Consider the following 22132-nt stretch of genomic DNA (forward strand, 5'->3'; position numbering starts at 1 on the left):
AATTATCCTGGAAGCTAATACGAAGATCTTTCCGTCATAGTCTCTCTAACTCATTTGTTTATGCCTGCGATTCCAATGAAACCAAAACGTACACAATTTTATAGTATGTTCTCCAAAACTCAATTAAGACCAACACCTCAACCTCAGTTGTAATCGCACACTCAAGAATATAATAAACGTAAGATGTGCATCGAAGGTACCTTACTTCTAGCGTTTGACCTAGAACAATCTTCAGGAAAATACAAAAACGATTAAAAAGAAAAGACAACAAATAAAGAGCAAGTACGCAGACTTCTGAAAACATAACACAATAGGATTTCACTATGTCGATGAAATCCTACTCTGAAAGCATGAGCTTGTTAGATGATTTCCTTACCTCATAATCGTGTATTGGGCTTACTTTTGCACCAAAAATTTGTGATTAATCAAGTAAAAAGAAAAAAATCAATTGAAGGATACTTTTCAAAAAAAATCTTACCAACCATTCTTTCCCCGATCCTTGAGTGACATCTGAATGAAAAAGTGTGTTCATGACGATATGTATACTTCCATCTAACTTCCCACCGAAAACTTTCCATCCATGTATTCTTTGGTGATAACAGAATTGCAACAATCTCTTGGTTGTTGAATGATCATTGTTATGAACTTATGAGAAAAACAGGTTATTAAAGATCCGAAAGATTTATTCATTGAGATCTGCCTCGTGATGGTTGATCGATTGCTTGCAATGTTAAAAGAGTCTTAGAAACAGAATAATCATGATATCAAAATTAAATAAAATCCTAAGAAAGAAAAATGGAAAAAACAAAACATCTAAGAGTGGTGTCTTTACCTTATGCGAGGTCACCCAGAACTGCAAAACAATTTAATTCAACGAAAATTCTATGAATAACCAAAGAGCATGATTTCACCGTCAAGATGAAAACAATAATTAAATTAGGTGCATCACTATATGCGCGGAATTGGAATCAATGTCAAGCTTTAATTTTTTCGCTTAACATAGTACTCTAGCTTCCGTTTCCGCAACCATTAGAGCCTTATACAGTACATGCATAACAAAAAAAACCAAAATAGATCAGACAACAATCATTGAATTATGCTACATCAAAAAATTAAATAGCAAGAAACAGAAGAAAAGCAAAAAAAAAAAACCCAACAAAACCCGCAAGAGAAAAAACTTTTGCTTGAAGAATTTATATAAAGAGGCACCAAACTCGGAAGTTCCATATAAATAAAAATAATATCAAGAATATCTAAAATTTACGTAACATCTAAAATTGAGTACGATTTTGTGCACACTCCTTTAAAGAGTGTGCACGTAACAAAATGATTTCATTGGCTATTCAAAATAAACCGTTATCTTAACAAAGAAAATTAATTTTTAATTTAATTTAAATTTTGAACGGTAAGAGGATATATGATATCTGCTTCTTCTTTTTTTATACGAAAGAAAGTTCATTGATTAAACTGAGATCCCTTTCATTTCAAGAAGGATATAATCTGAAATACAATTAGGTGGAATATCAGACCATTCTTTTGTTAGCTTCTCAGTGCGAGATATCCTAAAAAGAATCTCTGCCACTTTATTTTGTTTCTTTGGAACATGATAACAACTCTAATTTTTGAATTTCTTAAAAACTTATATGATATCTACTTATTACCTAAAATTTATCCTTAGAAAATGGACAGTTAGTTATTAACTTATAGTTAATTAACGTTGTTATCAGTTTGAATCGATCATCCATCCTTCACTGATCATCACCAGGCTATATGAGAAAATCAGTATATCATTGATCTCAATAATTAATGTTCCTGCTAGTTTTAACTGATCAGTTCTTTTGGATATACTTTTTGTTGTGATTGCGACGTATAATATCTCTTGATTTAACTATTTTTTTAATTTTTATTCCTCAAATTTCATTTACCTTTCCTATTAGTACTTTTTTTTAATAAGGTACACAATTCGTTTGAATGGTCAAATAACATGGCGATTACTCTTCACTTTGGTATTCGAACACTCTATTTAGTCTATTACTTGTAGGTTTGTTTTTTTCCCCAAACTCAACTTATTGATTTGGATGTAATTCAACCGACTCACTATGTCTCGGAAGTTTTTAATTAGTTGAGTTGTAGAAAACTTTTGAATCCAGTCAAATATGTCCAATAAGTCAGGTACAAAAATCACACATGATCAAAAAACCTTAAATTAGATGTACGAACAAATTCAGATGTTAGAAAAATGAGAAAACAAAGAACTCAAACTGAGTTAGATGACGAATCAGATTCAGAACCAAACAAACAAGCTGATAGTCTAGGATTAAACATTAAATTCCTACTTTTATCATCTACACCTTTCTCTTTTCATTTTTGTTTCATGATAAAAAAAAAGAATATTCTAATTTCATATATTATCCAATCTGAACTCTCTTTACAAGTGTTGTAGTAGAGTAAATTCCTGAGTCGAAAATTAAAAAAAAAAAACAAACAAAAAACACACACACGGCAACTCAGACTTAATCAGGTGTTGAATCAGATTCAAATCACGAATTAGAACCAAACAAACAAGGTGGTGTTAGTCTTGGATTAAACATTAATCCCTACTTTTATCATCATCTACACCTTTTTCTTTTCATTCTTGTTTTATGATGATCAAAGAAAGGAAACTTTCCAATTGCATATATTATTCGATCTGAGCCCTCGATTACAAGTGTTGTAATTACACAAATGCAAGAAAACGTTGGATAACATCATTTCTGGACGCCAAAAAGAAAAGAAAAGACTCCTCCTACTACTAAATACTAGTCATCTCTCTCTCATTTGATCTGACACTAAATTCACTCCTCGAAAACGCCATCCTTTCTCTCTCTTCCCTTTCTTCTTCTTCTTTTCATTATTTCTTGTTGAAGTTATCCCCCTCCCCTTCTTCTCCTGCTGTCTCTCTCTCTTTTCTCTGCACAAATTTGGAGTCTAGTATCCATTTGGTACAACAAACCCTAAACAAAACAGAAAAAAGAAGAAGGGATTATTCCCTTTCCTAGGGTTCTATTCTTTTAGGGTTTTCTTTCATTTCTTGGCTTATTCTGTGTTGTTGTTACAAATCTGATGATGCTGCTGATATAAAGGTGCAAGCTTTTCATGATGCTCATGGTATAATTCTGGAAACCCCTCAAAATACCAATTTAGGTTTTTTTTTTTTTAAAAAAAAAGTTTAGAACTTTGTGCACAGAAATGTATTGTAGTTAAAACCCAGTGTTAGATCAGAAGGGAAATGAAATACACCAGCTAGACAGAAAAAGAGTTTGTTTTCCTTCTAGGGTTTGTGTTTTTATTCAGCGGGTTCTTTTTTTGTTTGTTTGAGGGTTTTGATTATTAGGTTTTGAAGATGTTGGAGGGACCTAAATTTACTGGAATTATAGCACCTAATGCTAATAATGCAAACAATGAAAACAATTTCTATAATTTCACACAAGGGTTTTATCAGAAGCTTGGGGAAGGTTCAAACATGTCTATTGATAGTATTGGGAGTTTACAAACTAGTAATGGTGGAGGATCTGTTTCAATGTCTGTAGATAACAGTAGTGTTGGATCAAATGATTCACACACTCATATTTTAAACCATCCAGGTCTTAAGAATGTCAATAATAATTACTCTGTGGGTCATAGTGTTCTCCGTCCTGGTAGGGTTTCTCATGCATTGAGTGATGATGCATTAGCTCAAGCTTTATTCGATAGTAGATACCCAACTGAAGGTCTTGAGAATTATGATGAATGGACTATCGATTTGAGGAAGCTTAATATGGGTACTGCTTTCGCACAAGGGGCTTTTGGGAAACTGTATAAAGGAACATACAATGGCGAGGATGTTGCAATTAAGATATTGGAAAGGCCAGAGAATAGTGCGGAAAGGGCACAGTTAATGGAACAGCAGTTCCAGCAAGAAGTTATGATGCTTGCTACTTTGAGACATCCCAATATTGTTCGCTTTATTGGAGGTTGTCGTAAACCCTTGGTGTGGTGTATCATAACGGAGTATGCAAAGGGAGGTTCAGTTCGGCAGTTCCTCATGAGGCGGCAGAATCGTTCTGTGCCATTGAAGTTAGCTGTGAAGCAAGCGTTGGACGTCGCAAGAGGGATGGCTTACGTGCATGGACTTGGATTCATTCATAGAGATCTTAAGTCGGACAATCTCTTAATCTCTGCCGACAAATCAATCAAAATTGCAGATTTTGGTGTGGCAAGGATCGAGGTTCAAACTGAGGGGATGACGCCAGAGACGGGAACGTATCGTTGGATGGCTCCGTAAGCTTTTATTCTCTCTTAATTTTTACAGTTCTCCTCCTTTTAATTTTATTGATTTCATTGCTAGTTTTTACTCTATTAGATAATATTATATCTACTTTATTTGATTGCGCCATAGATCTATCTATGTTGATGCTTTCTGCTAGGTTTTTGTATCTAATTTGATATGCAACAAATTCGGAACATGGAAAACATAGAATGTGCAATGCATTTCTGTAGATGCCCTAGATTGTATCTTGCCCTTTCTGCTAGGCATGCCTCTTTAGTACTTACATTGCTCATTTTTTACCTTTTTAGACCGATTCATTCACAATTAGCTAGAAATTGTTCTCTTGCCAGTGGGAATCTGAGTTACGTGTATTGCATGCAAGTTGATAGCCATCTTGATTAGATATCATTATATTTGGTTGCAGAATAGATCTCTCTACGTGGATACTTTCCGCTAGGTTTTTGTATCTAACGATCAGTAGATGCCGTAGATTATATTTTTCCCTTTCTGCAAGGCATACCTCTGTATTACTTACATTTAATCATTTTTTACCTTTTTAGACCGATTGTTAATTCAATCCTCAATTGGCAAGAAATTGTTTTCTTGCCAGTGGGGAACCTGAGTTACGTGTATTGCATGCAAGTTGAAAATCATCTTGATTAGATATCATTATATTTGGTTGCGGAATAGATCTGTCTACGTGGATGCTTTCTGTTAGGTTTTTGTATCTAACGATCAGTAGATTCCCTAGATTGTATTTTTCCCTTTCTGCAAGGCATACCTCTGTAGTACTTACATTTGCTCTCTTTTTTTTTACCTTTTTAGACCGATTGTTAATTCAATAGAAATTGTTTTCTTGCCAGTGGAAATCTGAGTTACGTGTATTGCATGCAAGTTGTAAACCATCTCGATTAGGTGTCATTATATTTGGTTGCGGCACAGATCTCTCTACGTGGATGCTTTCGGCTAGGTTTTTGTATATAACGATCAGTAGATGCCCTAGATTGTATCAATCCACAAACGGCAAGAAGTTGTTTTCTTCCCAGTGGGAATCTGAGTTACGTGTAGTGCATGCAAGTGGGCAAACCATCTCGATTAGGTTTCATTGTAATTTGTTGCGGGCCTGCGGCATAGATTTCTCTACGTGGATGCTTTCGGTTTGGTTTTTGTATCTAACTACCCGTACATGCCCTAGATTTTATCTTGCCCTTTCTGCAAGGCGTACCTCTGTAGTACTTACATTTGCTCATCTTTTACCTTTTAGACTGATCGCTTATCATTCCGCAATTGGGAAGAAGTTGTTTTTTACCAGTGGGAATCTTTATTAGTGCATGCAAGTCACAAACCATCTCGGGTAACTGTTGGTTTATCTTTATTAGTGCTAATCATGACTGCCCCATGTACATTGATTTATGCAGTGCCTTAAAAGTGTTCAACGTATCTGGGGCAGTTATGATTGGCCCTAATAGAGATAAACCAAATATTTGTTTATGCCCAGTGCCTTAAAGTGTTACACGTATCTACTTAACATCTAATGTTCTGTCAACGTGTCAATCCTTTAAGTGTTAGTCTGCATTGATTGCGTAATGAATGGATGGCGTATCTACCTATCATCTTCTAATCTATGCTTGTGTCAATTCTTGAAGTGTTATTATCTAATAATCTATAAATGTCTCAGTTCTTGAAGTGTTAGTCTGCATTGATTGCATAGTGAATGGTAACCGTCATTATATTCTTCGAAAATTTTCATTTAGGTTACTTGTTAAGTGTGTTTTACATATGCTTAAGAGGAGTGTCCATGTACTGCTGTCAGACACTTTATTTTATGATGAACACCACATTAATGAATCCTTCTTTGTCGTTAGTGATAGCTGACATTGTTTTGCTCCCTCCTCCCTTCCCAAATAGTTTTACTATATATGTTACCGAATCATTAACCAATAGAAAAGTGGGTTTCACATGCTCTGGCTTTGTGCCCCTAAGACTTACAAGTACATTTGTTGATCTCTTGCTCGACTATACCTGCAAGTACATGTACTTGACTTTTTCAAGCCAAAAACGTGTGATTGGCTTATGTATTTGGCTTGAAAAAGTCAAGTAGGTGTACTTGTAGGTCTTAGGTACAAAATCAGAGTATCTAAAACTCGATTTTGAAGATTAGGTAAATGATGTAGCCAGAGTAAGAGTGTTTTACGGAGAAGGTACCACACATACTTACATTTCATAAAGTCTGTTTAGTAACCATCATTCTCATTCTTTTGTGTGATGTGTTTGAACATGTTCAGAGAGATGATCCAGCATAGGCCGTACACTCAGAAAGTTGACGTATACAGCTTTGGGATAGTTCTGTGGGAGCTGATCACAGGGATGCTACCATTCCAGAACATGTCAGCCGTCCAGGCTGCATTTGCTGTGGTGAATAAAAATGTGAGGCCTATAGTTCCAAACGACTGCCTGCCGGTGCTCAGTGAGATCATGACTCGCTGCTGGGATGCCAACCCCGAAGTCCGTCCTCCCTTCACTGAAGTCGTGAGGATGCTCGAATATGCAGAGACTGAAATACTGACAACTGTTAGGAAGGCTCGCTTTAGGTGTTGCATTACCCAACCAATGACAATGGACTGAGCAACATTCTCCAACCACAAGCTCATGAGGAAAAATAGAAGAGCAAAAGTGATTTTATGTGTTTAAGCCAGGCAGGTGTATGTATTAGCATTTCTCTTTTTTTCTTTTTCTTTTTCTTTTTCTTTTTTTCTTCTTCTTGCGAACTTACTTCCAGAGGGTAAAGGGGTACTATAGAGTCTTGACTGCTGGTTTCTCAGTCTCCATTTTACTTTCATCCATTGAGGAGATTTGAAGTCGTGTATCCAGTGAACCCCCCTGAAGTGTCATATATGTCTGTTGTGTTTCTTTCAGTATACTGTTTTGTTCTTTCTTTGAGAAAGCAGGTTTTCTTTGTCTATTTTTTCCTTTTCTTTTGTGTCTGTTTCGTTTAGGAGATCTGAAATATGTTTAAGTGGGGCTGATGATAATGACCCCGGATTTGTGTATCCCTACCCTTTCTGACCCTTCTCAAATGAATGTAATGTGTGTTCTGGCTTGCCAGGGCTGTGAGTCTGTGACATTCTTTGGCTTGCAGCTTTGGCCTTGAGTCAAAAAAAATATAGAAGCATGGTTTTCTTTTTATATGTCTTCTATATTGTTGTCTTTTGCTTCCTTTTGGTTATATTTGCTACTACCACCAATTCGTTTTACTTGTGCTTCATAAAGCATACATTGTTGTCATTTTACATCAACTCAGTTAGCTAAACCAAACAGGAATATGATTTAACTTTTCTCAGTTATATGCATCCTTGTATGAGTTGACAAAATTTATTCACACTAAGCCAGCATTCAACTACAATATAATAAACATACTGATCTCTTCCGATTTTCCTTAATACGGTAGAGTAGATGTCAGCAACAAACAAAAGGAAAAGATAGCTCCTCTTATATGTAACTTGATTGATCAATTAGTCGGTCACCTCATAGACGCTACGCTTGTCCGGCTCCTTGAACTGTCATATCCAGATTGTGTGTAAAGAGGGTCGCTCATCATCTCCTGTAATCACAACAGAAATGATAAAATTTTCAGTTACCCAAACATTTTTCCAGGGATTTTTTTCCAAGATCAACCACGTAAATCATACTGAAGTACATATAGTATGCGCTCAAATGTTGCCTAGATGGGGGTAGCAGATAATAACTAGTAGTAATAAGGATTTTCTGCCTGGCGTATCATAAGTTACTCCAACCAAATATTTGTTCGGGTGGATGTTACTAAAACAATGTAGTGCTGATTGAGACTTTGGATTCAGGAAACAATTCAAGTTCAGTTGTGTACTCCAAACTAAACAACACCAAAAAGGAGTTACCTGGAGAACAGAGGAAACTTGGCTGTAGCTAGAGGATGAGTATCCTCCTCCAGTTCCACCTATCATTATATGGTCCATGTTATCTTCAGCAAGTCCTCTCAATCTATTGAGCTCAGGTAAGACAACTTTTCCGAGATCTGGACGGTCTTTTCTCCTTAACTCAGCACACTGGAGTGCAAGCTTGGCAAACACCATCGCCTCTTCAACTGGCCAGTCGGGCACGTCAGGGTCCAACATCTCTGCAAATTGTCCCCTTTCAATAGACCGCTCGACATGATGTGTCAAACCCATAGGTGGCTTCGCTGTTATTATTTGTAAAAGCATGATACCCAGAGAGTATACATCGGATTTTATGCCGAGCATTCCTGTTTGCTGATACTCGGGATCAATGTAACAGAATGTCCCAGCCGTAGATGTCATGCGGTATTGCGTCACAGTGTTGGCCACAGATGGAGGGACAAGTCTAGCAAGCCCAACGTCACTAATTTTGCTAACATAATTGCGATCTAGTAATATGTTGCCTGGTTTTAAGTCACGGTGTACCAAGGGCTCTGGCTTAGTTTGATGTAGAAAGAGCAACCCTGTTGCAATTTCTGCTGCAATTCGAAACCTAAGTTGCCAAGAGAGAATTGGTCCATTTCCTCGTCTGAAAAGACAATCATCTAAGCTTCCATTGGCCATGTACTCGTAGACTAGACAGCCATACTCGGGGCAGGCACCTAGGAGAAGAACCATGTTTGGATGTCGTATGCAGCTCAGTACTTCAACCTACATCATCACGAAATTATCATGGCTTTAATAACGTGAACATGAATGAACTTAAGGTTTCTAGAAGAGAGGGACGGTGGGTAAACTGTGATTTTATTTTACCTCTTGCTGAAACTGTGATCTTCCTTGAGCAGCATCCGGACGAAGAACCTTAATAGCAACTGGTGTGTGATCCAGATAACATTTGTATACTGGTCCATAACCACCTTCCCCAATCTTCCGATTTTCTGCAAAACACTCGGTTGCTTCTTCAATTTCCTCGATTGTATATTTTCTATACCGCAAATCTGAATGTGCAAGAGCATTTAGAGCCTTTTTCTTGTCCTCTGATTCTTTCATAGCCTTCAATTCTGCACTCATTCTTTTATGTGCTTCTAGTTCTGCAATCCTCTGTGCTGCTTCTGCCGCCTCTAATGCTGCCATGCACTTAGCTTTTTCTTTCTGTGCCATTGCTAATGCAGTTTCCTCGGCCATTCGCGCCTCATGCAACCTGTGCTCCTCCTCCATTTTCCATCGGTGGAGCTCCATTGCCTGTGTCAAAAACTCATTTGATATATTCAGAGTGAAATACAGAATTAATAGTTATCAAACTCAGTTGTACTGTACTTACCTTTTGCTTAGCTGAGAGTGCTTCTTTACAAGCTGAACTGTACATATCCATAGTTTGCTTCAGCTCTAACTTTAACCTCCTCATCTCAGCCTCAACCTCGTCCTGCATATTCATCAGTAAATCCATTTGTAACAACTGCCATGCACATACTTGTTCTATACCACTGTCTACGCATAAATTTAGGTTTACATTGTTACTTACCTCTAAACATCCATTTAAAGTTTCACAAAAAAAAAAAAAAAAAAAAAAAAAAAAGAAAGAAAAAAAAGAAAAGAAAAAGACAATGAAAAGAATATTTTTCTTCATATTGTTTATACCCTACCATGTTGGATGAACTTGATGACATCTTGCTGTCCTGTGAGATCATTGAGAAATCACTTGAATATTGGAGATCTCCCGACCTAGGTCCTCCCATTCGCAGTGACTCAAAGCTTTTCCGACCATCCATGTCTGAGCTGTTTGATAATCTGGGTGGAGTCCGGACAGGGTCGAAATTATCGTATAGTGAGGGGAACATGCGGTCAACACTAGGCCTCCCAGAGCTAACATATGATATGTCAGTATCAGGATTTGAATACTCCCCGTAAGGTCTTTCAGGATGGCCTCTCCCTCCTGCTCTGCCGAATGGTGACCTGTTTCCATCGCCAAGATTAATTTACTTATATTTATCACCTCATAGCCTCACTGTTGGGGCTGGCATACAAATTTCAGTTTCTAGAATCTTGTTTAAAATCACTTGAGAAAATCGAAATGGTCTAACGTAGTTAGCGCATTCAGAACAACACTGACACATAGCTGGACACCAACACAAACAGCAAGAGTTTAGTTTGGGCTACAACAACCACCAATTGCTTTCTGAATCGTGAACCACGGTTTCTTCGCTTACCAACCCACCCATACATTTACCATTTCGAGATAGAGGTAGCAAAGTGGTCACTATGATATTATTATTCATAAAGTTTTAACTTCTAAGTTTTCTTTAGGACGTGATGTAGTCAAGAATGAGGAGCTTGTAGTTTTTCTTTTCTTGCATTTCCCAATTTTGAATTAAGATTAAGGAATATCAGTAAAGAAAATTCTTGTCATCAAGATTAAACACTCACACAAAACTCTAAGTTTTGTCAGGGTAATGAGTTTTACCTGATTGCATCCAACTCGTCTTGGAAACTACGTTGCTCCATAGGTGTTTGAGGAGCTGCAAATAAAAGAAGATTCAGATTATTTCTCTACCAAACTATCAATGACATGAGGTGGAGTGAAGTGTATCTTTTACAGATAAACTCTTTTTCAAGAAAAATAAGTATTGACCTCTTGGTGTAGTACTGCGGGTAAACTGTGCTTCAGGTGGTTCAGGAACTCTTGCGACTTCCTGGGTCTGTGTTTGGATTTTAGGACGGACAACACTCGGGGCAGCTCTAGAGGCAGTTTTTACAGATGAAACCTTTCCTTTAGAGATAACATAGACAGTGCAGAAATCTGGTGCTGACTTTGTGACCACCGTTGGCACATCTGTAGGCTTAAACGTTCTGTCCAAAAAGATTTTACGTATTACAAACGCATGCAGATTGAGCATAAGCAGATAAAGAGAGCAACTTTCATGAATTTACTTGATCTCATGATTGGGTGCTGTGATAAGGTTGCTAGAATCTAGAAAGAGGGTGGGTATCTATATGCAATATGGTTGACTGAAACAGAATGACAGCAGAACTAAATGTTGAGAGGCGTCTTATATATAGCATCGTATCTTGACATCTCTTGATAAGAAATCAAAAATACGAAGAGAAAAAATTGCCAGTAATATTCTGAAGATTACCTGAGAAAGGAATTCCTCGATGCAGCTCCAAGAACTAATGTGTCAATTCCAGAATGGGAAACATACTCCGATATAGCTTTTCCTATATCCAGCTCTTCAAGTACAACATCATGACATTTTATCTTCACCAAAAAAGTTATGTTGGCAATTATAAATGTTAGAATGTCTTTTTTTGGAGATAATACAGCTTCATTTTCCATCCCTAATAGAAATAGAAAAGAGGAATGAGTTAAACCCGAGTTTTACCTCTTTTCGTGAACAGAAGCATCGAAAGGGAAGAAAAATTTCCTTATTTACAGCATCAGATGGTTTGAAGGGGGAAATGACATCATTGGGTCCTGCTGCAAACAGAAAAGTGATGAAATGGATAGCCATTAACAACTACATGAATAGAATCAACAAAATTATACAAGAAAATCGAACTACTAAAAGAATCCAGGAAGCTCTACAAAGGGTATAACAACAATCAACACGCGAAAAAAGAGATCAATGACGTCAATGCACAACGCTTCCTTGCAAGAGACACGGAATAGAATCAGGAAATCCACACTTCAATATGAAAATAACATGTAACTTATTTTCTTTCTTTCTCAAAATTTCGGTTATTGAGCAATGATGTTGCATTACCCTAAGATGTCAGTATGCCCACATTAGTATTTTAAATTCAGAGTATAATTGAAAGAAATTTTGAATGTTATCAACCATTTGTAGTGCCCTTTCGCTACACTTAATTATGACGATCATCTGTGTTGAATACAATAAACCTACTGGGATTCATTCGACGTTTTAACAGTTACCTTACGTCTTGCAATGTAAGAAGTCATTTTACCTTGAGAGAAACCATAATTTTTTAACAGAAAACCCATTCTAAATGAAATATGAGTGTGTGTGTGTGTGCGTGTGTGTGCGCGCGTGTGTGAGTGAGAGAGAGAGATGGAGAATTACATGGAATAGGAGCACTTTTCTGTTTGACATGGATTAATGTAACAGTTTGACCTCTGCCTAAGAGATGATCAAGAGCCCATTTTAGCGCATATTGGCTGCTTTTATCTTTGTCTACTGCAACTGCTACAATCCCATTTGAATCTTTCTTCTCTTCCTCAACTTTTGGCATCCACATCTTCTAAATTCTCTTCTCTTTCCGCTTTCTTCAAATAAAATTATAATTTGTATTAAGAGAAAAGAAAAAGGTAGAGAGGGAGGGAACTTCACAGAAATTCCTTTTTTTCCTCTTTAGAACACCTGTTTCAATTTCAATTCATCAAACAGGCAAAAAGAAGAGAAAAAAGATTTGTTACTATTTCCATAAAAATATCTAGAAACTAAAGCCAACCAGAATTAGAAAAACATTGATGATTGATGAATTACCTTTCTTGTCTTCCTACGGATCACCTACAAGACTCTCTTCTGATCCTTTGTTGTTCTTTCTCTCTCTCTCTCTCTCTCTCCAACAGAAAGGAGACATCTTTCTCTTCACATCTCTCACTATTTTTAGCTTTTCTATTTTCTTTCAAAACTGTAAAAACTCTGACCTCCATTTTCCACATTCTCTCTCCTGGATTTTGCACCACCACAGTTGACAGGTGGTTTCAAATCATTCAAAAACAGGTGGGAATCATTGGTCAGCAATCAATCATAAGTTCTGATGGGTGAATTCATTTTAGGCTCTGGTATCCAAATGTGTACCAGACAGTTGAGGGTCGCATAGCTTTATTTTTCCAACGGGCGGTTAATCCTACTTGCCATCAGGGAAAGTCATAATACTGTGAGACGATAAAGAAAAACATAAGCCAAACTTGTTTTGCAAGCGTGATTCACATGTCAGGTAAAAGATGTACACTGGATCGAAACTTTAATAGTTAATATGTACATGTGCCTGACTTTTACTTAACTATGATGGTCAGTGGTTACGGGATTACAGCTCCTGTATTGAAATATGATTTTGGGAGGAATAACATTTAGAACGACAAATCAACAATCTAAAGCTTTTCATTACATCTGGGGTTGATTTTCTAGATTCTAGTATTCAAAATTGCAAAGCTTTGGAGCCGTCTCAGAGATGCAATTTGGACATAATATCCAGGTCCTAGTTCGAAACAGACATTGACTAAAGTGAACTTGTAGTGAATAACACGAATAATCCTAAGCAGAAAAGAAATGTCATACTTGTCCCTAATGTAGTTAGTAGTGTTTTCCCTTTCTATCTGATAGAGTGTAATATCCACATTGTCTAGGGCACAGAGTTTTGTGAAGGTTTAGTCCCACAGCCTCATTTAGTCTTACACTGCATCGCAAGTTAAAGACATTAAAGTAAAATAAATAACAGAAAAAGAAAAAAAAGAGTTCTGCAAAATATAATGCATTTTTTACTGACCTGAAGGATCCAAGAGGTCCAAATTAAAAGCAATGTGTCAAGTAGGTGAGTTTGGTTTGAGATGATAACAATTTTCCATCTTCCACTGCCTATAGAAAATTCGTGTTGAGAACATATCCTTCTAACTTCATTTCCTCATTTAACAAGTTGAAAACTTGGTAAATACCATTCGACTCGAGGCAGATTTCACCAGCATGAAATTCATGAAGTTGACTCTCAATATCAATCCAGCTAACACCAGGTGTCTTACTCACCCCTTTCTCTCTCATCAACCCTCTCATCCTTGCCGAATCATCCCACTTCTTTGAATTTGCATACATCTTGGCTGATATAATGTAGTTTCCAGAATTGGCTGGCTCCAAATCAATTAGCAAACTCACCACACGTTCACCAATCTCCACATTTCCCCTTGTCTTACATGCACCAAGTAGTGCCCCCAACATGACTGCGTCGGGCTTTTCAGGCATCTTCTCAATAAAATTCCATGCTTCTTCCAAATTTCCTGAGCGTGCCAAAAGATCGACCATGCAAGAATAGTGCTCTACTTTTGGGATTAATCCAAAAGTGGGTCCCATCAAATCAAACCACTGGCAGCCCTCTTCAACCAATCCTACATGCACACATGCAGATAGAACTCCAACGAAGGTGATGTCGTCCGGACAGACAGTCCCATCCTTGAGCATGGACTTAAACAGAGCTATGGCATCTTGTGCCCTTCCATGAACAGCAAGCGCAGAGATCATGGCGTTCCAAGAAACCACATTTTTTGAAGGCATGTTATCAAATATTTGATGTGCCTGGTTTATGCTTCCGCATTTTGCGTACATATCAACTAAAGCCGTCGCAATGTAGACGTCATGCAGATATCCTTTTTTGGAAGAGTATTCTTCTACCCACTTACCCAAATCTATGGCTCCGACAGAGGCACATGCTGATAATACCGCAGAAAGTGTAATCTTGTTAGGCTCCGCTCTAGAGCTTATCATGTCATGGAATAGAGTAATTGCTTCATCTGCTGCCCCATTTTGTGCATACCTGTTCGGAGTAGGTTGAAAATACAATTAGTATAAATCTACGTGGATAATAGAACGAACATTGAACCTGTAACAATAATCACCCACGATCAGTAAACCAATCAGGCCTGAGATCTCCTAGTTGTTATTGCTGGTGGTTGATCCAACTCCACGCATAAGTAACATGCCCAGGTAGTATCTAGTTATAGTTAATTTCTACTGGATATAGAACTTAAGTCACCAGTAATCTCTCTTAGCGACCAAGTGCAGATCATTGTCAAAATATATAAGACAAGACATATATAAGGAAAGAATGAAATAAAAAGCTGCAAGTAGGGAACAGAAACTTGCCCAGTGATCATGGCATTCCATGGAATTGAATCTTTCTTTACAGGCATTCGATCGAAAATCCTCCTAGCTGATTCCAAATCCCCACACTTTCCGAACATATTAATCAACGAAGAACCAACAAATGTATTCAATTCAAATCCCTTTTCCTCTATCAAACCTTCCAACAATTTCCCAAAACTCAAATCCCCAAGATCACCACAAGCTCCAAGAACACTCACTACACTCATTTCATTTGGTTCACACCCCTTCATCCTCATCTCCTTAAACAAACCCACAGCTTCTCGAGAACAACCCATCTTTGAATAACCCGATATCATCGAATTCCAAGAGACCAAATCTCTCTCAGTTATTGCATCAAACACTTTCTTTGCAACACATACATCACCACACCTAGAGTACATAGTAATCAAAGAATGAGTAATATGAGAATCTAACTCCAACCCAAGTTTCACAACACAAGAATGTGCCAGTTTACCTATACTTAACGATGGTAAATTAGCACAAGAAATCAACAAAAACGGGTAAGTAAAATTGTTGGGTTCTATACCAAAACCCTTCATTTCAAAGTAAAGTTGAAGGGTTAGTGAATAATCATGCCAAGTATTAGTTAAAGCACGGATAATCAAGTTATATGAGAAATCATTGGGTTTAGAAATATGTGAAAAGAAAAACAGAGTGTAATCAGAATTTACTTTGAGATCAATGAGTTTAGAAAGGAGGTAATTTTGTTTGTCTGTGATTGAGTTTATAATCATCTGAGAATGAATCTGTTTTAGTAATTTGAATGAATCACATTGCTTTAAAAGGTTTAGGAGTTTATGTGATGCCATTGGTCTCTGCTTTTCGTTTTGTGGGAAATTTGGGAGGCCAACGGCGTAAAGGCAGAATGAAGCTTAATGAGTTCAAGGACTCAGCTTTTTATAAGGGGACTCGGCTTCAGCACGGGCAGCTAGCCGTCACAGCCCTGTGACATGATTTAGCGCCAAGTCCTGTCACTTGTGGGAGCACGTTCAGAAAAGGCCTCGAATGCATGCAGTTACCAGATATTAGGATTGAAAATTGATTACAATTACACCTCAAATCGGAATCTTAGACCGGGTCTTGTGGAGCACGGTCTTTTTCCAAATGGCCTTTACACATCAGCCCGTGAAGAGCTTAGCCTTTGTGGTTGTTACCGATTTTAAGAAAAAACGGACGAATATTATCCGTTTTCTAATCTGTTGGGTCCACCAAATCTTGAAATCCCACTTATATTTTCATTGACCTCATTAGTTTTCCCCAAAACGGATGATGGTTATCCGATTTATATAAGTTAAGCGATTCTAAAATATCCTCTGACCCCATTAAATTGCAAGGGTTTTAAGAAAGAAACGGAAAATCATTATCCGTTTTTCACTTTTTTAGAATGGCTAACCATTAGCCGTATCTAGAGTCTTCTAGCTAGGATTCCCGTACACTAAGGAAGACTAGCAGGAAAAGGGATTTTGGTGACGGTTTTTTTATTTGGGAAGACCTTGAGTATCTCCATAAAACCCGCTCTTAAGAATTCTAATATGGGGTAATCCGATTCTTACAATTGAATTCCAATGAAAGAATTACTTCTGTTTGTACCCGGAATCCAATTCAGTTGCTTCTGTTTGGATTATGTCAAAGTTAACACAATTCAAGTTGAAGTCGGCATACTTCCCATATGAAACTATGTCTTCTGATCAAATACAAACGGGTCCTCTTAACGTGTATCTCAATATACGAGTTAAGGATCATTACAAAATTATTTTCTTATTTTGGATAGTGAGCCATATAGTTTTATTTAGGCTAAAACAAAACCCACGTCATCAAACTTGATTGCCGTTGGATGATTTGTAATGAACGGTTAAATAAATGAGTCAAATCTATGCGTCAAAAATATGAGTCCCATGATCCGGACCCATACTTGATTGCCGTTAGGTTACTGGAGTATGTAAAATCTCATTTTTTGGTTTCTAGAATCCTTCCTTTTATACCCTTAGAAAGTCTAATATTCCCCTGTTTCAAAATAATAGACTGGTTTCATGTGTAATTTGTACATGAAACCAGCCTATTTTTTGAAACGGAGATAGTAGCATCATTTTACTCTAATACAAGTTAAAAAAGACAAGAAAATTTTACCTTTCTCTCAAAGCATCTTTGAAATTAATTTGTTTGAATCCCATTGAAAAATCCTTATTTCCAAATATCAGCGGCAACAATACAAAAATTCATCTTAAAGTGAACAAAAGAATCTTTTAAATGACTCATTATTTTTCCATTCTTTCCTTTCTCAATCTATCTTCATCCACGTTTACCATTTCACTTGCATCATTTTCACTATTTAACTTTTAGTGAATGTGTTTGATCACAATAAAGAAGCGAAAGTGATGAGTATACAAGAACGATCAAGAATATAATATATGAAAAAAAGCTCGACTAAGTGATAAAAGTATAAAAAATCGATACAAATTCTTGCATATAAGTCAAAATCCTTATAATGTGAAAGCTACGGGGCGGGGACCCCATCCCTATAGCTTAGGTTTCGGGTATTACCCATACCCGACCCCATCCACATTTGTGCAGGTAAAACCCTACCCAAACGGGGCAGGCACCCACGGGGATGAGTTTGAGTGGGGCAAATGACCATCCCTAATTAATAATAATCAAATTGGGGGTATTTTAGACATATTGAAATAGTATGATAAGGGTTTATAGGATTATTACTAATGACCCAAAAAAGCCCCCAAAAGACCATTGACTTTAGGGATGGGACTTGGGTTGGTTGGGCGGGCGGGTTAAAAGGCTTGGCCGAGGCAGACCCGAGCTAGGATTCTTTTGCCCAGATTGCACATTGAACCCGTGGAACCCATGAAGATATTGCCCAAGTCCGCCCAAGTTATGTTCCTCAGGTTTCTCGGGTTGGCCCAAGTTTCACTAGACATACGAGTTTGTTAATATGATAATAACAAATTCTAGTAATAAAAAGATTTAATTGCTCCATTTAACTTAAATTTCCGAATAACTGAAGATTATTTACAATAATCTAACTTTTTTGCATATTTAATGATTAATGAGATAGATACAATTTATATTTTCATTATTATATTTGAAGATAATATCTAAAATTACTCTAAATAGATAATAATACCAGTAATAAAATTAGTTTTATATAACTATATCATAGTTCTTCGGGTTGGGCGGGTTGTTTGGGTTAGAAATATTTGTGCCCATTCTTGCCCAAATTAAACCCGGATTTATAAAATCTATGCCCAAAATTTTGAAATACGTTGTCCATGTCCACCCAAAATTCTGGTGGGGAATGAGTTGGGTGGGTTAACCCAACCCAAATCCCACCCCTAATTGACTTCAAAGCCCCAATAATAGGATTCTTAAATAAGCATGATGCCCAATATAATTAGGCTAGGTCCATTTATGCGCCATCTAAACAGTTTGGCCGTTTTGTCTGTTTGTCGCTTTTGAATTTCATTTTCTAAGCTGGCATGAAGTTTAGTTTAATTAGAAAGCAAATGAAATTTCCAACAAGAATGGAAGTATCAAAGAAAAATTACAATATCCAAGATAAAAAAGGTAATTTTATAATGATCCTTAACTTGTATGTCAGGATACAAGTTAAGAAGACTTCAATGCAGATAAAGTAGTGGTTGATAATGCAGTCGGTGCTCCTAATTAGATTAGGAATAGTAATGTTAGATAATCCAAAGATAGAACATGGATATGGTTTGTTAGATTTGAATAGTAATGTTGATAATGCAGCAAGTAAACTGCATTATAAATCACTACTTTGTCCGCATTGAAGATGTGGTAACTTCACTACTTCCGAAGAAATGGAGCAACATAATCGATCCACTCTTTTCTAACTTCATCAATCTCCGACGTACCATATTTCATTCCCAACTTAAACATCTACATTCAAGAATTTCGATACATGTAAGCACTATTAGAAACATGATATAGACCATGGAAACATCATATCTGGAACGAAAAAGTTGAATCACTACCTCGTGAGGGTTCTGCATTACAGTGTCATAACTTTCTATTATGTGCTTCATATACAACATAATGTAGAATCCACACTCCCAGCTTCCTTTTTGTTTAGGAGTGTGCTGCCTGGAATTTTTTTTTATCATCAGCTTTACATATTTGTTACATATTCTTAACAGTTAACAAAATAATTGTAAAATAAAGGTACGGGTAAAGATCCGTTACCTTCTTACCTTCACATCTACCCAGAATACTTTTTTTTCAGACGTCTTGAAACCCAATTCTCGACCCAGAGATTGCGAGACACTGGTGACAGGAAAATGAGATATTCAGCTAGTCAAAACTGGATACTAGTTTCACAAATCCTACAAGGGAGGTGACATGGGTTTAAGCACTAACCCTTCTATGCATTACAAATAATGTTCCAACCCAAAATCAACTTACATGCTCATTCGCTCATATAGTTTGTACCTACGCCTTTCATCCAACGAATTTAAATAATAAAACACCCCATCGAAAAATACTATTAGTATCCAATGAACTCTACAAAGTGAGCAGATAAAAAGTTGGTATATGCAAGAGATGCAAAAGCAATGTAAGCAACACCAGCTGATTTCAAAGAATGCCCTCACTCTAGTGTGTTTTATAGTTGATATGCAAAGCTTAAAATCTGAAAAACATAATCAAAGTTCGAGTTGAAGAAATGTAACTGATCTTCGGCTTACCCTGTATTACAAGGAATAAATATGTATTTTCGACTATGAACTGAATCTTGCAGTCCATTTAATACATTTCTCACGAACACCTCCTTATTGACTTTATAATGAATGGCTGCTGGGTTTATAAATCCAAACTTATTTTTGCGTGCATCACCATCCATTTTTTCATATAACAATCTGAGAACACACAAAAAGACGAGTTCCAATATCATACCCTTAGTAAAAAAGAAGGAAGTATTTTTGAAAGCAACAGTCAAGAAGACTTACCGGATGTATAGGACTATGTTGTTGTTCGAAAGCCACTCATGAGACTTGCAAATGTACCCAATGTCTTTTAGTGTCATTTGTATAAACTTCAATCGCATCCCTGCTTCCAAACGCTTTTTTTGCTCTCTCATGGAACTCGTGTATTGCAACCGTCCGCCCCTACAACCAGAAATGTTTAAGTGCACAACTAAAGCCTAAAAGAGAAATTAACATACATATGCAGAAAATGATTTTATGATGCAAAAGAAAATTGAAATTAAAATGCTGTAACAAAAACATTAAAAATTAAAATGTGTGAGTGCCGAGAGAAACACCTTTCTCCTTACGATATCTTCTTCCTCTTGCTCCTTCCGAATTAGTTTTCCTAGCTGTTTTTGAACTTGTTTGTTATGAACTTCGTGTTTCGGGGCTACTTCCTCTCGCTGTAAAGTTGAACTTCAATGTCCTATCTCACTTCTTCCTCCCTCCACTGTTTTCTTAATTTTTTTTCAAGATTCAAACTTATGGTCTTTGGGCTTACAGTACACCGGAAGTATCTTTCACTTAACAAGAAAACCAGATCTTCTTGTTTTCATGTTTAGTTAAGGGTTGTGGCCTAGGCGGCGCCCAGATCCCAGGGCCTAATGAGAAATCCATCCAAAATGGTCCAGTAGCGGGGCCTACGTGCTAAGACGCCTAATGGTAAGAGGCCTCAAAATATTCAGGCGCCTTTGGGAACTTATCGAAGCCTAGGCTCCGCCTTTTGCTACACAATATTCAGTTCAAGGAAAAATTCATATCAAGCAATCCAATTCCAAAGAAATTAACTAAATCTAGAAAAGGGATGAGAAAAGCTAAGCTAATTAAGCTTATGAACCAGCAAAAAATTGAGTAACTAGTTAATAAAATGAATTCATGTTATCTTACCGGAAAATGCATAGGCATCTTCTAAGATCTCTAACTGGTCAGGCGAAGGACTCTCCATTTCTCAAATTCTCTGTACAAAGAAAGATGTGAAGAAGATACACTTTTATGTGTTAACTGTGGATAGTGAAGATAATGGATGGTTTCAAGATTAAGGTAAATATAGTGCCAAGGGGTTTCGTGTTCTGATTGTTCATTACTAAATGTGGGTAGTCAGGAAAATTGGAATTCTGTTTAAAGAGGGAAGTTGTTATCTGCTTAACGCAACTAACAAAAGGGTGATTGCAACAGTTGTGTTCTTTGCTCTGAATTGGAACTTAAAAAGGGTGGAACGTCTACATCGGATAATAAGGTGATGCATTGGAACTTACCGAAACATCGCCGCAAATCGTAAAATCAAAACATCGTCGATTCGTTTATAAAACAATGGATAAGGGAAATGAAACCCACAGACCTAGAACCAAAAACGTTGCTCGGGGTATCGATCCAAAGATTGGGATTTTAGCAAGAAATAAAGAAATTGTTGCTGCAAATGAAGAAGAACGCGAAGAAGAAGTACCCGTCGATGTAGTCGGTGGTGGCGATTCCGATAGTCAAACACTTCGTCAACTTCAAATGGCCCCAATTAGGTAAGAATCTATCATTTTTGGGGTTTATTTCGCTTTAATTCGACGAATCGAGAAAAAAAAATTCTAGGGTTTTCAGTTATTTATCCAGATTCGGGCGATATTCATGCTTATTTACTTCCGAATGTAGTCGTGTTCTTCATTTCTCAAGAACATCGACAGTATTCGGGAGAAATATTTGATGGTTATCGGCCGAATATTGTTGGCCATATCTTCCTGGATACAAACTGGTAATAATTGGTAGTTTAATGAATTTTTTGGCTCCCGAATATATTTAAGTAGACACACAGTATTCGGAAGTACATTCACTACTGAATATATATATATATATATGTATATTGAAAAAATCTCAAAATTTCTGATATAGCAAAAATCCCATTTTGGGGCCAGTATTTATTCGGAAGACAATATAATGTTTTATACCTCCGATTGTGTAGGATAAAATTTTAGAGTTTCTGAACTCCAGTTGATGAAT

At 36.9% G+C, this 22132-nt stretch overlaps 4 protein-coding genes across 10 annotated transcripts; 1 reads left to right on the forward strand and 3 right to left on the reverse strand.

Annotated features, from left to right (window-relative positions):
* The first annotated feature begins 2806 nt into the window (after nucleotides 1–2806).
* Nucleotides 2807–7412, forward strand: LOC113355565 (serine/threonine-protein kinase STY13-like). Its single transcript, XM_026598454.1, has 2 exons — nucleotides 2807–4299; nucleotides 6574–7412. Exons 1-2 carry the CDS (start codon nucleotides 3383–3385, stop codon nucleotides 6911–6913), a joined length of 1257 nt encoding a protein of 418 aa, XP_026454239.1. The 5' UTR covers nucleotides 2807–3382; the 3' UTR covers nucleotides 6914–7412.
* Nucleotides 7413–7611: 199 nt separating this feature from the next.
* LOC113355563 (U-box domain-containing protein 52-like) lies at nucleotides 7612–13015 on the reverse strand. The gene is made up of 11 exons (XM_026598452.1): nucleotides 12762–13015; nucleotides 12339–12635; nucleotides 11640–11734; nucleotides 11394–11515; nucleotides 10889–11106; nucleotides 10721–10775; nucleotides 9903–10212; nucleotides 9581–9682; nucleotides 9073–9501; nucleotides 8203–8970; nucleotides 7612–7889 (listed from the first exon to the last, which is right to left on the reverse strand). Exons 2-11 carry the CDS (start codon nucleotides 12511–12513, stop codon nucleotides 7809–7811), a joined length of 2355 nt encoding a protein of 784 aa, XP_026454237.1. The 5' UTR covers nucleotides 12514–12635; nucleotides 12762–13015; the 3' UTR covers nucleotides 7612–7808.
* A 431-nt stretch (nucleotides 13016–13446) lies between these two features.
* On the reverse strand, nucleotides 13447–15952 carry LOC113355564 (pentatricopeptide repeat-containing protein At2g34400-like). Its single transcript, XM_026598453.1, has 3 exons — nucleotides 15132–15952; nucleotides 13768–14802; nucleotides 13447–13677 (listed from the first exon to the last, which is right to left on the reverse strand). The coding sequence occupies exons 1-2, from the start codon at nucleotides 15884–15886 to the stop codon at nucleotides 13857–13859; spliced, it is 1701 nt and encodes a 566-aa protein (XP_026454238.1). The 5' UTR covers nucleotides 15887–15952; the 3' UTR covers nucleotides 13447–13677; nucleotides 13768–13856.
* Nucleotides 15953–18551: 2599 nt separating this feature from the next.
* On the reverse strand, nucleotides 18552–21150 carry LOC113355566. 7 transcript variants are annotated; one of them, XR_003362483.1, is made up of 8 exons: nucleotides 21035–21150; nucleotides 20443–20873; nucleotides 20129–20287; nucleotides 19868–20038; nucleotides 19542–19619; nucleotides 19376–19448; nucleotides 19160–19268; nucleotides 18553–19064 (listed from the first exon to the last, which is right to left on the reverse strand). XR_003362483.1 is itself a non-coding variant. In XM_026598455.1 (8 exons), the coding sequence occupies exons 3-8, from the start codon at nucleotides 20257–20259 to the stop codon at nucleotides 18972–18974; spliced, it is 618 nt and encodes a 205-aa protein (XP_026454240.1). In that variant the 5' UTR covers nucleotides 20260–20287; nucleotides 20443–20873; nucleotides 21035–21150; the 3' UTR covers nucleotides 18555–18971. The 7 variants fall into 7 exon arrangements, 3 of the variants coding, with proteins under 3 accessions (XP_026454240.1, XP_026454241.1, XP_026454242.1); XR_003362480.1 differs by having other exon boundaries at nucleotides 18554–19064; nucleotides 19368–19448; XM_026598455.1 differs by having other exon boundaries at nucleotides 18555–19064; nucleotides 19368–19448; nucleotides 19587–19619.
* Between the last annotated feature and the right edge of the window lie 982 nt (nucleotides 21151–22132).

Source organism: Papaver somniferum, chromosome 3 (assembly GCF_003573695.1).
Source record: "Papaver somniferum cultivar HN1 chromosome 3, ASM357369v1, whole genome shotgun sequence".
Lineage (NCBI taxonomy): Eukaryota > Viridiplantae > Streptophyta > Magnoliopsida > Ranunculales > Papaveraceae > Papaver > Papaver somniferum.

Bases quoted from the DNA above. Each gene is read 5' to 3' on its own strand.
- LOC113355564 (XM_026598453.1), bottom strand. From the start codon at position 15,886: ATGATTATAAACTCAATCACAGACAAACAAAATTACCTCCTTTCTAAA. The intron at 14,803-15,131 runs GCAAGTTTCTGT...TACTCCGAACAG, and splicing joins TGGAATGCCATGATCACTGG to GTATGCACAAAATGGGGCAG.
- LOC113355563 (XM_026598452.1), bottom strand. From the start codon at position 12,513: ATGTGGATGCCAAAAGTTGAGGAAGAGAAGAAAGATTCAAATGGGATT. The intron at 9,683-9,902 runs GTAGGGTATAAA...ATGAATATGCAG, and splicing joins CATCAAGTTCATCCAACATG to GACGAGGTTGAGGCTGAGAT. The intron at 9,502-9,580 runs GTAAGTACAGTA...TTTTTGACACAG, and splicing joins CACTCTCAGCTAAGCAAAAG to GCAATGGAGCTCCACCGATG.
- LOC113355566 (XM_026598455.1), bottom strand. From the start codon at position 20,259: ATGAGAGAGCAAAAAAAGCGTTTGGAAGCAGGGATGCGATTGAAGTTT. The intron at 19,620-19,867 runs GTAAGCCGAAGA...GTTGGATGAAAG, and splicing joins TTTATTCCTTGTAATACAGG to GCGTAGGTACAAACTATATG. The intron at 19,449-19,586 runs GTAAGTTGATTT...TCCTGTCACCAG, and splicing joins CTATATGAGCGAATGAGCAT to TGTCTCGCAATCTCTGGGTC.
- LOC113355565 (XM_026598454.1), top strand. From the start codon at position 3,383: ATGTTGGAGGGACCTAAATTTACTGGAATTATAGCACCTAATGCTAAT. The intron at 4,300-6,573 runs GTAAGCTTTTAT...GAACATGTTCAG, and splicing joins ACGTATCGTTGGATGGCTCC to AGAGATGATCCAGCATAGGC.